Source organism: Leucopleurus acutus (assembly GCF_964270905.1).
Source record: "Leucopleurus acutus genome assembly, chromosome: 2".
Classification (NCBI taxonomy): domain Eukaryota; kingdom Metazoa; phylum Chordata; class Mammalia; order Artiodactyla; family Delphinidae; genus Leucopleurus; species Leucopleurus acutus.
Genome location: NC_139143.1, coordinates 75965128 through 75980223, shown reverse-complemented (window position 1 = coordinate 75980223; position 15096 = coordinate 75965128). Strand labels below are relative to the sequence as shown.

Below are 15096 nucleotides of genomic sequence, written 5' to 3'. Positions count from 1 at the left end.
ACTGGTTCACGTGTCCCTTTGGCAAAGCTGCAGCTTGGTCAAAAAGGAAGACCTCAGATTGAGGACTTTTCTTCAGTCCATTAAGATATAGAGTGGCTATGCTTAAACTTCAGTAAGGGTAGTCAGAGGTCAAGAAAATGTTTAGGGAAAGGTGTATAATAGAATCTCCTTTCTAGGATTTGCTTAATTGCCCTTAAACTGATTTGTGGTTTGTTTGGTTTTTCTCCAGAAAATGGACTGACTCCAAAGAAAAAAATTCAGATGAGTTCAAAACCTTCAATTCAGCCCAAGCCTTTATTACTTCCAGCAGCACCCAAGACTCAAACAAACCCCAGCGTTCCAGCAAAAACCATCATTATTCAAACACTGCCAACACTTATGCCATTGGCGAAGCAGCAGCCAATTATCAGTATACATCCTGCACCCACTAAAGGTACCTGAATGGAATTTGAGGCTGTGTGTGTTTAATTGGAGGGCACTGAGGCTTGTGTCATATGACTTGTTTTAATTCAGGGTATAATTTCTGAGCACATGCTGTGTGTCAAGAATTGTCCTTGGTTCTGAGGATGTTGTAGAGATGTGTTCCTATCCTAACAAGGGAGATAGCTATCAAGATTATTTACATCTGATAGTTCTTTTTTCTCACAGTTTTAATTATGAAAGCACCTGTCTCTAAGGCTTGTGGTTTTATATAACCACTTGTAACGAAGAAGAAAATCTGGGAAACTTTTTCGGTGCCATTTTATTCTGAGATTTTTGTGTCCATGAACTTTTTTGTTTTAAAGAAGTCAGTATTTAAAATAATATGGTCCATTTCAGGTCTAATAGGTGTGTTTTGGCAATAGAGTCAGATAATCTCTGAGGAGGCAGCACTGTTTAGTAACATGATCTTGTATGGGGCATTAAGAAGAAACCTGAAACTGTCTTCAAGTAGCTAAGAATGTGTGTTTCTATATTTTGTCCACTAGATGGCCTCCCATAGTTGATTCTGCAAGAAGCTGAGGTCCATAGTGAAAGTTCAAGTTTGAGGATTTGGTACTATTCAGATATAGGAATCATTTGCACATAGAGATCTCTTGGGAAGATTATTCATCATTGTACTTATACTGATACATGTACACATGACTAAATGGAAACTTGCACAGCGTTCTTTCCCTTGTTGGCGCCAAGTAGGACTGGGGTCAATGGGGAATGGGTTGTAAATAAATACCCAGTGTTACACTTATGGCTATATTTCCAGCTATGGATTGTTAGCTCATTTCTTTGGAGCATGGTTTTAATGAGGGCAACGTCATAAATTTGATTTCCAGGTACTCTGTTATCTTTGTTCTGTTCCATGGTCATAGACAATATGACATTGATAAAAAGAACTAGGTGAGAGACTGGATGGATCCATGAAAATCCACCAATCCCTACCAAAAAAACTCCAACCAAACAAACCTGAAATACCTGCCCTCTTAGGACAGGGTGAAAACTACTGCCTTTTTCCTGTGAAAAATAGCAGTCCTGTAGAATGGGTATTCTTGTGGCCTGTGAATGGATGTTAAGTGTTCATAAACCCCTTGAAATAAAATGCGAGATTTAGTGTATGTTATTTGTGGATTTTTCTAGGGATAGTCTCCAAAACTTTCATCAGGATCTCAAAAGGGTCTGTGTTTTCCCAAAGGCTGAGAATCTAAACTTGTGAAGAACTTCATTATAGCTCCCATAAGCTGTTAAAACACATGTATAAAAAGTAAAAGTTTGATATTAATATGACCAGTATGTAAAGCAAGGGGTATTCGTAAGAATTTGCTCTTAGCAGACCATTGGCTATGTTTGAATGATAGAAGTTCCTACCTATAGCAAGAAGAGAAACTTCTCTGAGCAGTTTATCAGTTTTAGAAACCTGAATCATACATCATTCAGAACTTCAGTGCTTTCCCATTATCTGAAGGCAGTTTTATTTTGGGGGAGCATATGCTAATATAGGGTACTTGTCTGTTTTTATAGTACAATCTGGAGAGGTATATTGTAATAACATATAGATTTAAGTGTATGTCTTCCATTTATTTGAAAATGGGGAGGGAAGAAGAGAAATACAGGAAAGGCATTTTACAGTTAATTGATATAAGTATCAGAAGTAAATATTTTGCCGTTAAAAAAGAAGTAATTCTTACAGGATTAAGTTCAAATTCTCTGGCTTGGAATGTAAAACCCTTCATGGTTTGGCTCCAGTTTAGTTTTCTAACTTTACCTTATAATAACTCTCCTTTCTATAAATCTTTTAGTTCAACTTATCTGGCCATTGTCCCTTAAATTTTCTTTTTTTTCCTCGTTTCTTGACATGCCATTCTATCTGCCTGAAACAGCTTCTGCCTACTTCTACATCTAAGTCCTATACATCCATTAAGACTTGCACGAGTAGTGCAGGTGAGAGATGATGAAAGCCTGGAATATCAATGAAAATGAAGAGCCAGGATAGACAGTAGAGATGTTAAAAAGTGTAGAATCACAGGACTTGGTCATTAGGTCATGTGAAAGGGGGATGGAGGATAGAGAGGAAGGTATCCTGTCTTGGACTTTTTGGGTAGATAGTGGTAACAAATCATTGAAATGGAGGATAGAGGTAAAATAACTTGTTCTAGGTCATTCTACTAGTGAGCAGTAGAGTCAGAACTTGAGCCCAGGTGGTCTGGCTCAGTCTGTGTAATTAATCACTATAGTATATTGCCTCTAAAAGAATGCAGAGATGTGGTATTTGATCTCAAGAATTCTATCTAATTGGGGAGTTAACAAATTTATATCAACAGTTAAATAACAGTAACTGTGAGAACTAATGAATTGATAATACATGCAATACCCTTATAGAAGCTATTATTATACATAAAAGGAGGTTAATAGTAATTAATAATAATAAAAATAATTAATACTAGCTAACATTTAAGCTCTTATTACGTGCCAGACACTGTTCTAAGTGCTTAAGTGCGTTATCTTATTGAGTTCTTACATCAACTCTGTGAGGATAGGTACTATTATTATCATCTCCATTTTATAGATGAGAAAATTAATACACAGAGAAATTTACTGTCACACAGCCATACTATTTTAGACAAAGCAGGCATTCAATAACTGTTTGATATAAAGTTTGAAGTCTTTGAAGGTAACTGAAAAGGAAGAAACTATCACTATCAGTGAGTCACACATAGTCTAAAGTATCCAGCATTGAAACCAGCCGTGGTCCATTAAGGGGGATGTGTGTAATGCCAAAGAGGGTTTTGAGCATGCTGAAAGGGATAAACAGCCTCTTGGTATGTCCTTTTTAACTGCTTCCACACTAGGAACAGTAGTAACTATGTTCAGCTGCTAACTATTTAAGACCCGAAACAGTCCTTCGCACTGCATTTTGTGAGCTGGTGGGCATCTAGCATGTCAGGTTTAGCAAGTCACCTTGAACACACTGTCATGGAAATTTAGTTGTTTCTCCACATTTTGTCTTGAACCCAAACATGCCTAGTATTTTTATAGGATCTTTGATTTAGGTGCTCAATAATTTGAGGTTAGTTAGGCATTCTGGGATGAAAGGGCCTGATGTGCATTTTGGAAAAAAAAGGAGGCATCAGTGGCCTGGTAGGACTTGGAGCCACATTTGGTACGCAGACCTTGACTTGATATTGCTCCATCTCCCTTGCTCCGTGTTGCAGTTCTTTCAGCAACGAGATGGTGATAACCAGACGCTGGATACTACAGACTTGGATTATTTTTCTCAATTAGTTTTAAGAAATATTACAAAGCTATCTTTATGTGTTAACTGCTAATACTTTAAATCGGTAACTGGAGCTAGAAGTAGGATCCTTTCTTTGAAATGACTTAATTCTTTATGTTTACCACCTTCTCTGTTCTTTGGAATAATCCCACAATTCATTGAACATTTTTTAGTTTTTCAGGGTCTTTTTATCATAATTTTTAAACTCAAGATACGGAACACTACTTCTGATAATGCTCTTCTCAAAGTATTGGTTTAAGTCAGTGGTTCTCAACCTGTAGACAGTGGGCCCTGAGATACCTGTGGTTGGAGTAGTAGTAACATTTGGCTTTTGCAGGGCATCTGCAAATCCATATTTTCTGTAGACTGAATAAATAATTTGTTTCATATATCTTTGTACTGATGTACAAAGAAGTTATACTTCTGATTACTCAACTCCAAATTCATTTAAAATCATTACTAAATTCTTAATAGCCTTTTCTCATCACATATTTTCTCAATCCACAGAAACTGAAAGGACAGCCATGATCATCTTGGGTGACCGTGATATTTTTGCTATTAAAGAAGGGTCTTTATATTCAGGGTGGGAACCCTTGGTTTAAGTTTTACATTCTGATGAGTATGTCTTTTCATAGTACCAGATTGACTGTAATATCTCAATAGGTGTAATTTAAAAACTTAACATTTACTATTTAAATAAATATGCTATTTATTTTACTTATAAATTTTGTTTTTTGGCTGCGCTACATGGCTTACGGGATCTTAGTTCCCTGACCAGGGATTGAACCCGGGCCCTCAGCACTGAAAGCGCAGAGTCCTAACTACTGGACTGCCAGGGAATTCCCTGTTAATTATTTTTATTTGAATATTTGGCATAAGCAAATATATATCTGCTTATGAGCCATTTCCGTATTTTATGTTTTCATTTCATAAAATAAATTATGCCGGGGAAAATTAGAAGATAAAAATATTTAGTGATCATTTACGCTCAAGTAAATTGTATATATTACAAATCTGTGAGATTATTTTTAGGTCTTTCTTACTAATTTACCTGGGATGAAATGCTATGAATTAAATTCTAGTTTTCGTATGCTTTCTGAGGCCTTCTGAAACATAAAGACTTTGATTTTATACAAGTGATTTTTTTTTAAGCTAAGACAGATGTTCTTAACAAACAGGTGTTCTGAAGCGTCATTTTGATTTTTAGATTCCTTGATCCTTTGAAATACTGAGCTGAGTTTTACATGGATCATGTTACACTGTCTGAAAGTATAGTATGTTTCTTTTCCCTTAAAGAAGAGTATAAATATACTATATGAAATTTTAGTTGCCAGTTACTTTAATACCTTTATTTTGCTAAATGGGCTCAAGCAGCTGTGGATGTTAGGTGAGGCTTTCGACACCTTATAAAATTGGCCAGATCTGAAAGCAAATACTCAGCAGGCAAGTAAAAATTTTCATGGACCAGTGTTATGAGTTGTATGAGCCTTCTTTAGGTTAATGATACTAATTTTCCTCAGATTAGTGTAATTTTAAAATAAGGTTAAATGTAAAGATTAAGAAAAGATTTGTAGACCATTTCGGTGGGTAGGGGAGTCAATATTATCTGCAGACTATTTTAAATTACAGGTTTACGTTTCCCGTGTTAGCTAAGTGGTTTTAACATTTTCGATATTTGTAGCCTCAGGTTCTTCCAGGTATTGAGTTACTGAATCTCTGTCATATATTTTTGGTGTTATATGTATTCCTAAATCCTATTAATTTAAAATATATGATTCTATGTTCAGAATAGAAGGTTTGATATTAGTAATATGATAAATACTTTTAGCACTAATAAATTTCAGAGGTTAATACTTAGAGAAACCTATGTATAACTTAGCAAATTTGATGTGTGTTAGCTGAAAAAAAGTGTGGAAATACGTTAATGATAACTTCAAAGAGAATGAATTTAGTCGGTTTCATTAAAAACACAACAAAAGTCAGTATGAATGTGTGCTGCTATTGATTGTGTTTTAATTGGTGGTTTCACATCCCTCCGTTTGGTCTTACCTATTATATCTGCAGAAGAGACCTAAATGTTGAATAGCTTCTCCTGCCACAGTAGTTATGCACCCTCTGATTCCTTTTCTTTTTTCTCTACTGCAGGTCAGACGGTGGTGCTCTCTCAGCCTACCATGGTACAACTCCAGGCACCTGGAGTTCTGTCCCCTCCTCAACCAGTCCTTGCTGTCGCTGGGGCAACCACACAGCTACCTAATCACGTGGTGAACGTGGTACCAGCCCCAGTGGCAAATAGCCCAGTGAATGGAAAACTTTCTGTGACTAAACCTGTCCTACAAAGTACCATGAGAAGTGTGGGTTCAGATGTAAGTTTTGAAGCTTAGTGCTTTTTTAATGCCTGATTTAAAAAATGAAAACAAAAAAAAGAACGAAACACTTTTTTGTTTTTTAAAGTTTGTTATATTGTGTCAAATGTGCTGAAATTGCAGATCCAGTCTTTGGTGGAAAATTAGGGTAAGACTTATTATGTTAGAATCTAAGTGAAAAGGTTTAAAAAAAGTCTGAAGCGGTTTGACGAAAAGAGAAGTATACATACCTCCCTCTTCTTTAATTCCTTCTTTTGAACCTTTTCATCACATTCCTCCAGACTGTGACCCCCAGCTCAATCATACACTAGTATTTTACAGGATTCTTTCATGTTTCCTGATTGAAATGTTTTTGGCAACTCTCCAGATAAGAGTCTGTAGACTGCTTTTTAGTCAGGGTTTATATTTATCTTCTCTCTTGACTTATTGAAGGGTTTTCACCACTGCTTAACGACAACTTGCTATTCTTAGGAATTCTGTTTCTTAATGATTATTTAGTTTTTCCCCATCTTTGCAAAACTTCAAAATTTCTGTTGTAGGGACTTCTTGTAATTTATGAATCACAGAAAGTTTCCTAAGATCTGTCACAATCTAGAACTGGTTATAGTACTTGCCAGCTAACTCTTGCTTTCTTTAAAAGTGATACAAAATACCTCATGTTATGTATTAAACAGTAGTTGAACGTTATGGTCCTAAAGTTCAATGAAAGTTAAATAATCAGTCTAAAAGTGGGTTCTCTAAAATTGTGGTTGTTAATATTGCTACTCCACCTTTTCTTTAGGTATTGCAAAGTACTTTTAAAATCCTGTGAGTTATGTAAGGTTGTTTATCATACTACTGACTCATCTGTCTACCAGAATTATTAACTAGCACGTCAGTAGCCCATTTAGTTGTGAAACTGCTCTACTGTTGCATAAACACAACCAAGTAATCTCCATCAGAAATATTGTAAGGACCCATAACAAAAGAATATTATCTACTGGAAGTAGAACATCGAAGTTCTATAGTAATTCCCACAGTTTACATAGGTATTGAAAACAGTGTGTGCCAAAACATGAAGGAGGAACATTAGTGTCACATGAGAACAGACATGAATAGTACAGGATTAAGCTTGACTATTATGTTAGTTTATTTTGAGGACTAAAAAAGGTAAGCACAGTGCTTATGGCATAATAGGCACTAATGCATAGTGTGTGTTTCAGTTGAAGGTGAAATGATATGAGGCTGGGATTTGCTTTAAAATACTCTATGGGGAGATGATGAGCGCAGGATAGAGGAAACATGATTGGCAAAATGTTGGTAATTATTTAAGTTGGGTATGTAATCTTTCTTTCCTTTTGGTGTTTGGTAAATTTTCTACAATAAGTATATGAACAACAATAACAAAGATCTAAAAATATTTCATGATATTTTCAATTAAAAAGTTGTACAACCAATAAAAAAAGAGTATGTTTTTCACAGGAGACTGAGGAAGTTAAGAATGATGAAAGAGGATTTTTTAAAAAAAAATTCATTTATTTTATTTATTTATTTTTGGCTGAGTTGGGTTTTTGTTGCTGCGCGTGGGCTTTCTCTAGTTGCGGTGAGCGGGGGCTACTCTTCGTTGCGGTCGTGCAGGCTTCTCATTGCAGTGGCTTCTCTTGCTGTGGAGCACGGGCTCTAGGCACGTGGGCTTCAGTAGTTGAGGCACGTGGGCTCTAGAGCGCAGGTTCAGTAGTTGTGGCGCACGGGCTTAGCTACTCTGCGGCATGTGGGATCTTCCTGGACCAGGGCTCGAACCCGTGTCCATTGCATTGGCAGGTGGATTCTTAACTACTGCACCACCAGGGAAGCCCTTTCATTTCTTATTTTGTTTATTTGGGTCCTCTCTCTTTTCTTCTAGGTGAGCCTGGCTAGAGGTTTGTCCATTTAATCTTTTCAAAAAACCAGCTCTTGTTTTTACTGATGTTTTCTGTTATTTTTTTATCTCTATTTTATTTATTTCCTCTCTGATCTTTATTACTTCCTTCCTTCTGCTGGCTTTGGGTTTTGTTTGTTCTTTTTTCCCAAATCCTTTAGGTGGCAGGTTAGGTTGTTTATTTGAGATTTTTATTGTTTCTTGAGGAAGGCCTGTATCACTATGAACTTCTCTTTTAGAACTGTATTTGCTACATCCCACAGATTTTGGAAAGCTATGTTTTCATTTTCATTTGTCTTGAGGTATTTTCTGATTTCTTCTTTGATTCATTGTTGACCCATTGTTTTTTTAGTAGCATGTTGTTTAGTCTCCATGTGTTTGTTCTTTTCCCATTTTTCTTTCTGTGGTTGATTTCTAGTTTCATACCTTTGTGGTCAAATAAGATGCTTGAAATAATTTCTGTCCTGAAGGATTTTTAAAATGATCCCTTAAAATTTTCTTTTAATACTCTTTAAATTGAGAATTTGAATGTTTCTTCTGTAATATTCCCAAATAGAACTTGCAATAGAAAATATTCAAAGTTGTCTTTTTTTTTTAAATTAATTTATTTATGGCTGTGTTGGGTCTTCGTTTCTGTGCAAGGGCTTTCTCTAGTTGTGGCAAGCGGGAGCCACTCTTCATCGCAGTGCGTGGGCCTCTCACTACCGCAGCCTCTCTTGTTGCGGAGCACAGGCTCCAGACGCGCAGGCTCAATAATTGTGGCTCACGGGCCCAGTTGCTCCGCGGCATGTGGGATCCTCCCAGACCAGGGCGCGAACCCGCGTCCCCTGCATTGGCAGGCAGACTCCCAACCACTGCGCCACCAGGGAAGCCTCAAAGTTGTCTTTATGTAATTTGTTTAGACATTTAAAATATGTATTATGAAATACTTTAGACATGAAAAACGTAATGACTAATTAGATACTTTAAAAATATAAACAGTATATCACAGTTGTTAAAAAATATTAATATAGTTTTAGTCTACATTCATAGAATTATGACATTCAATCACTGGACAGTCCAGAGGAACATAGCTAGGATGGGGAGGAGGTCTAGAAACCATGTCATGGGGAGAGGAAGGGTTTAAGGGTTGGTATGATTCAGTAAGGTGAAGGAGAGAAGACTGAAAATAGAGCTAGCTTCTAGGAAATGAAGGTTGTCATGTGGAAAATAGGATAATTCTTCTGGGTTATTTCAGAGGACTCATCTAGACCAGGTTCAGGTAAGTTATAGAAAAGTTTCTTCTAATTCTAAAATTCTTTGATATAGTAATTGTATTTAAAATCCAGAAGAGGTCTTTTTTTTTTCTAGGCTTAATATCTGAATAGTGAGCATCTTAATGTTGGCAATCATTGTATGTCACTGACCCATTTTGTAATCTCTAAACATTTCTATTAATTATTTGTTGGTCTTTTAGCCAGACATCCTTTAGAAGTTCTTTGGTGAGAAAGACTATGTCTGTTCCGCTTTTGCACTCTTAAGAGTGCTCTGTAAATTTGGTGAATAATTTACTGATGTAACTTTGGTGAATAATTCAGTCAACATTGAAGAACTGGGGGCTGTGTGAGATGAGAAAGTATAGAACCAACAAGTATTAGCTTTTTTTTGAAGCATTATTTATTGACTAGCATTCTTATTACTTTTCAAAATTTAGAGTTGACAGTAATACACAAGAAAGATTCAAGTACTGTGTGTCTGGTGCAAGAGACCAAAAGACGATTAGAATAAAGTTTCTGGTCAACCTGCACGGAGGTTTTTTTGCTTATTTTTCCTTGGCTAGCACGTCAGGAAGTGAGCCAAGCCTTTTCAGTATGAGTTTTCTGGTAGAGGTTTTGACTTAATGTTTATTTCAAGTAAAGAAACATCAGTCTGTCCTATCTGCTGGCCAAGCCATTCAGGAACCCAGAGTAAATCTGTTCCAGAAGGAGCTGCAGAAAACTTTGATCTGCTCATGTATATAGTCTTCTGTGACCTCAATAGTGCATGTGTTTGTTAGATTCAAGTCCTGTTAAATTAGGATAAATTTGAGTTAGTATAAATTTCTGGTTTAAAATGGCCAAAATGAAAAATTTTTCAAGTGTTTTTTTTTGTTTTTAAACCAAAGGTCTGGTGAAAAAGTTGTAATTCAGCACCAAAAAAAAAAAAAGTGCATCCGTCTTTTGTGGCTTTGTATTGCTGACATGGCTTCTTTTTTTCTACCTTTTTTGTTCTTTTGTTTGGCTAGTTTCACTCTCTAGAGGCCTGCTACTGCCATAAAGTAGCGTTTTTAGCATACCATATTCTGCAGACTACATTAAGTGCCACATTTTCTGTTATGAAACAGTTTGCCTGGTTCAAATTATAATCTCACTCTTTCTGCCTTTTGCTGGTAAATCTGTTCTGTTTAACTCTTGGAAACCTCATCTGAGTTTTCAAGAAATATGGTTGGTTTTTGGCTGTGATCCTGATGGAAAAAATGAACATGGTCTCTTATTTCAGTGTAGACATTCTCTTAAGCAGTTTCTTAGTAAATGGTAATCTTGGAACTACAAAGATGCCTTCATGGGAAAGCATGCTTATCTTTCTTTAAAGTGCTATTGAATGTGACCAAACATCAAACCAAGGGCTTGGAAACAGCAGTCTGTTTAAATCTGCATTTAGTACTTCTGCCTACCCGTTATAATTCCATAAAGTTCATGAGACATTACGGTCCTGGTTTTAAGGCTGTGGAGCTACATTGTTCTGGTGATTGGGACAACAGAGCAGGAAAAAAAAAGTGGTGAAATTCTATTCTACATGTCCCATAGTGGGTCAACGTGGAGCAAAAACCCTTAATAGAAATCAGTTGGTGGGAACAATGGAAAGAAAATGATCAGGAACTAGGTCAGAACTAGAAATAACATCAGATAGGAGGCTGATGAAGGGGTACAGGCTATACTGACAGGAGGCCCAGGTCTTCCTCTCAGCCCATTCACTCTGTTGAGCATCTTCCAAACCCTTTATTACTTTGGACCCTCCGTCTAATTCTTTACTTAGTGACCTGACCTCTTCCATCCCAGTCCCTATCCTTTGGAAGTCCCTGCCCTGGGTCACTAGAACCATCATGAGAAGGTAGTTGCTGGGGGGAATCCCTTTCCACTGTCCTTCAAATATTTGAATGGTGTGAAGGGGATTCCCCTAGCATACATACCAAATTAAAACTTTGTATTTGTTTCCTATGGAGACAGTGTTATACAGTTAAGTTCAAGATTTCAGGTATTGTTAGTATTGTCACCACTGAGGTAATGTGATAGTGGCCCAGATGGGTGCTGTGCACACAGTGTTCCTTTATAGCAGTGGAGGAATGCTGAACTTGACTACCTTTTTTTTTTTTTTAAATGTTGAGCCTTCCTTTTTTTTTTTTGGCGGTATGCAGGCCTCTCCCTGTTGTGGCCTCTCCCGTTGCAGAGCACAGGCTCTGGACGTGCAGGTTCAGCGGCCATGGCTCACGGGCCCAGCCGCTCCACGGCATGTGGGATCCTCCCGGATCGGGGCACGAACCTGTGTCCCCTGCATCGGCAGGCGGACTCTCAACCACTGCGCCACCAGGGGAGCCCCCTGAACCTTCTTTTAATTAATTTATTTTTATTTTTGACTGTGTTGGGTCTTCGTTTCTGTGCGAGGGCTTTCTCTAGTTGTGGCAAGCGGGGGTCACTCTTCATCGCGGTGCGCAGGCCTCTCACTGTCGTGGCCTCTCTTGTTGCGGAGCACAGGCTCCAGATGCGCAGGCTCAGTAGTTGTGGCTCACGGGCCTAGTCGCTCCACGGCATGTGGGATCTTCCCAGACCAGGGCTCGAACCTGTGTCCCCTGCATTAGCAGGCAGATTCTCAACCACTGCGCCACCAGGGAATTGACTACCTTTACAGCAAGGAGTAAGCAAGCCTCCTAATTGTCCCGAGGAAGATGTTACCTTATCTCTCAAGGTTTCAACCCTGAGAAATGGCCTAGGTAAAGAGTGGTCAGGGCCTTGTATTCTTGTTGTACCCAGGAGGACATGTAGTAGCATGACTCACAGGGGAGCCCCTAAAGGAGTATCTTCCAAGAAAAATATGAATCTAAAATAATCTGTTTACAATGCAAAGCAGTGCAGAGAAACTCTTAGAAAAACGGAGAGTGCCTATGTTCTATTTCAGAAAAAAAAAAAAGTGTAACTTTTACTGACACTTAAGCTGCTTATTTTATCTGTAACACCCAAGAAGAGATACTCTGTTGGGTCAAGGTGTGAGCTGAATATCCTTAAATTGTGTGGGTACCTCAGATCTAAGAAGGTAAATAATGAGTAGATACTTTTTAGTAACTAAAGTCTTTTAACAGAAACATTGAGATCATGATGTTTCTTCAGGCTATAAAGTAGAGGAATCCATGAGAACAAATTCAACAGGAAGATTTGGAGATCTGAAAAGCTATCCACATTCTAGTAAAAAAAAAATCACTTCTGTGTTGACTACTTTTTGGCTTTGCTGCTACCAGGGACTCTGCAAATAAAAGAAAAACATGCTTTGTTAAAATATTTGCAGTTCCTTTTTAGATGAAGATTTGGGGCTTCTAAAAATTTATCTTGAATAAAGACGTTGGCAAGTAATCTCATTTGTGTTTACAGTATCTTTGGAATGGGAAGTGAACAGAAGGTTTCTTCTTTTTTTCCCTGATGTGTTGCATTAGGTTAGATTTATGTCGTGGCGACTTTAACATTCTTTATTCTGTATTTTTCAGTGTAGCATCTTGATAAGGTTAATAAATAATTATTTTTAGAGGGGTGCTGATTTATATCAATAAATAATTAAATACTTCTTTCCTTTCTCTGATTTCCCTTCCTGTAACCTGTCCCTGGAGACTCATTCTTAAGGAGACAGTTCTCCCATGCCCTAGATGCTTTCTAGCCATTTTGTTCCCCTGCTCAGAAGCAGTCACTGTTACTAGTATTTTATGCATTCTTCCTGAGACAGTTCTTTAATATATAAGGATTTGTCTTTTTCCCTATTTACCTATTTTATGGAAATGGTAACATACTATAAATATAAACACTGTCCTGTACCTTGCTTTTCTCACTTAATACATCTTAGAGGTTTTTTCCACATCAGTACATAAAAAGTTTTCCTATTTTTTTAATAGATGCATGGTAGTCTTACTTCACAGGGTGCCATACTCATTTAAGAGTTTTGCAGGTTTTTTCTTTGTAAACATTCCTCCACTGAATAACTTGTTACTTATTTCATTTTGTTCATGTGCAAGTGTACCTGTAGGAGAAATTCCTGTAATTGGAATTGGAGAGTCAGAAGGTCGGTAGTTTTTCACCTTAGGGGTAAACTGTTCTTCTACACAGTTGTAATTTGTTTTTCCACTTTCAGCGTATGAGAGCGACAGTTACAGGGTTTCTTAATGGAGCCCATAGATAGGTTTCAGTGTTTACATAAACATGTTCTCTTTTCTTGGCCTCACTCATTCATTGCATAATTATTTGTAACACTTTGTGTGCCTGTACACTTGTCTGGAAAGAGAGTCCATAGCTTTCTAATGGCCTTTTGAGGTGAATGAAAGTCCTTGGTTGTTTGGTTTTCTTATAGCTTAATTGAGCTAACTTTCATACACCATAGAGTTTGCCCTTTTAAAATGTACTATTTAATGGTTGCTTAGTATATTCCCAGAGTTGTGCTACTATCACTGCTGTCTAATTCTGGAATATTTCATCACCCTAGAAAGAAACTCCATTCCCATTAGCAGTCATTCCTCATCCCCCAACCTCCACAGCCCCTGGCAACTACTTACTGATCTGCTCTCTGTGTGGAGTTGTCTATTCTGGACATTTCATGTCAATGGAATTATACATGATATAGCTGTTGTGTATGACATCTTTCAGTTACCATAATATTTTTCAAGGGACGTTCATGTTGTGACCTGTATCTTACTCCTTTTTATGGCCAAATAATATTCCATTGTTCCAATATACCACATTTGGATTATCCATTCATCAGTTGATGGACATTTGGATGGTCTCCACTTCTTGGCTGTTATGAATAATGCTGCTTTGAGCATTCATGTACAAGTTTTCATAGTCTTTTAAAAACAATTTTTAGTATATAAAGTGTTTACAAAAAAGAAAAATACAAGTTAATCCAGCAATCAAATGGACAAAATAAGTGAATAGATAATTTACAAAGGAGAATGGCAAATTATTTCAATGAAAGGATCAATAGCTATATAGTCTTAGAAGGTGTATGTTCTCCAGAACGTTACTGCTTTACAAATATGTAAAAGAATATTAATTGTTAACAGAAGAGGACTTTTGACTGGTTAAAGGGGCTAACAGATGGTACTCAAAGATTAAACCTGTTATGGTTAAAATTTTTTGTGGCTCTTACCCCCCCCGCCCCTTGATTATGAGTTCTAAAGGAAAGTTTCTTTTTTCGTTTCCTGTAACTCCTTAGTGTTATGTGTGCACTGCAGCCGTTTGTGTGTGTGTGTGTGTGTGTACATGTATATTAGACTTTGTATATGGTAATAACTTCAAATTTTAAAATGTTGCAAAAACAAAAGTAGTGCAGAGAACACCCATGTGCCTTTACCTGGGTTCACCTATTGTTAACATTTTACCACATTTGCTTTATTAGTTCATGTTATCTATCTGCCTGTCTATCCATCTGTCAATACATACATACTCAGATTTTTTCCTGAACTATTTTAGAGGAACTTACATACCTCATAGTCCTTTACCCCTAGGTATTTCAGCGTGTATTTCCTCAGGATAGGGATATTCTCTTACATACCTGCAGTACAGACCCATAAATTTATGTTTGTAAAATACTTTATTCAAATGTCAATGTTACAGTTTTATCAGTTCAGTTTTTTTCTCTCCAATACAGGATCCAGTTTAGGGTCAGATACTGCATATAGATGTCATGTCTCTTTAGCTTCTTTTAATCTGGAACATTTCCACAGCCTTTGTCTTTTTATTTTATTTTATTTTATTTTGCGTTATGCGGGCCTCTCACTGTTGTGGCCTCTCCCGTTGCGGAGCACAGGCTCCGGATGC

General features: G+C 37.2%; 1 protein-coding gene across 1 annotated transcript in view; it reads left to right on the top strand.

Annotated features, from left to right (window-relative positions):
* Window positions 1–15096, top strand: part of ATF6 (activating transcription factor 6) — a 221677-nt gene that overhangs the window by 22516 nt on the left and 184065 nt on the right. The window contains exons 6-7 of the mRNA XM_082834402.1: window positions 230–433; window positions 5891–6111. Of these exons, the coding sequence (XP_082690528.1) occupies window positions 230–433; window positions 5891–6111 (425 nt within the window). The remainder of the gene's footprint in view (window positions 1–229; window positions 434–5890; window positions 6112–15096) is intronic.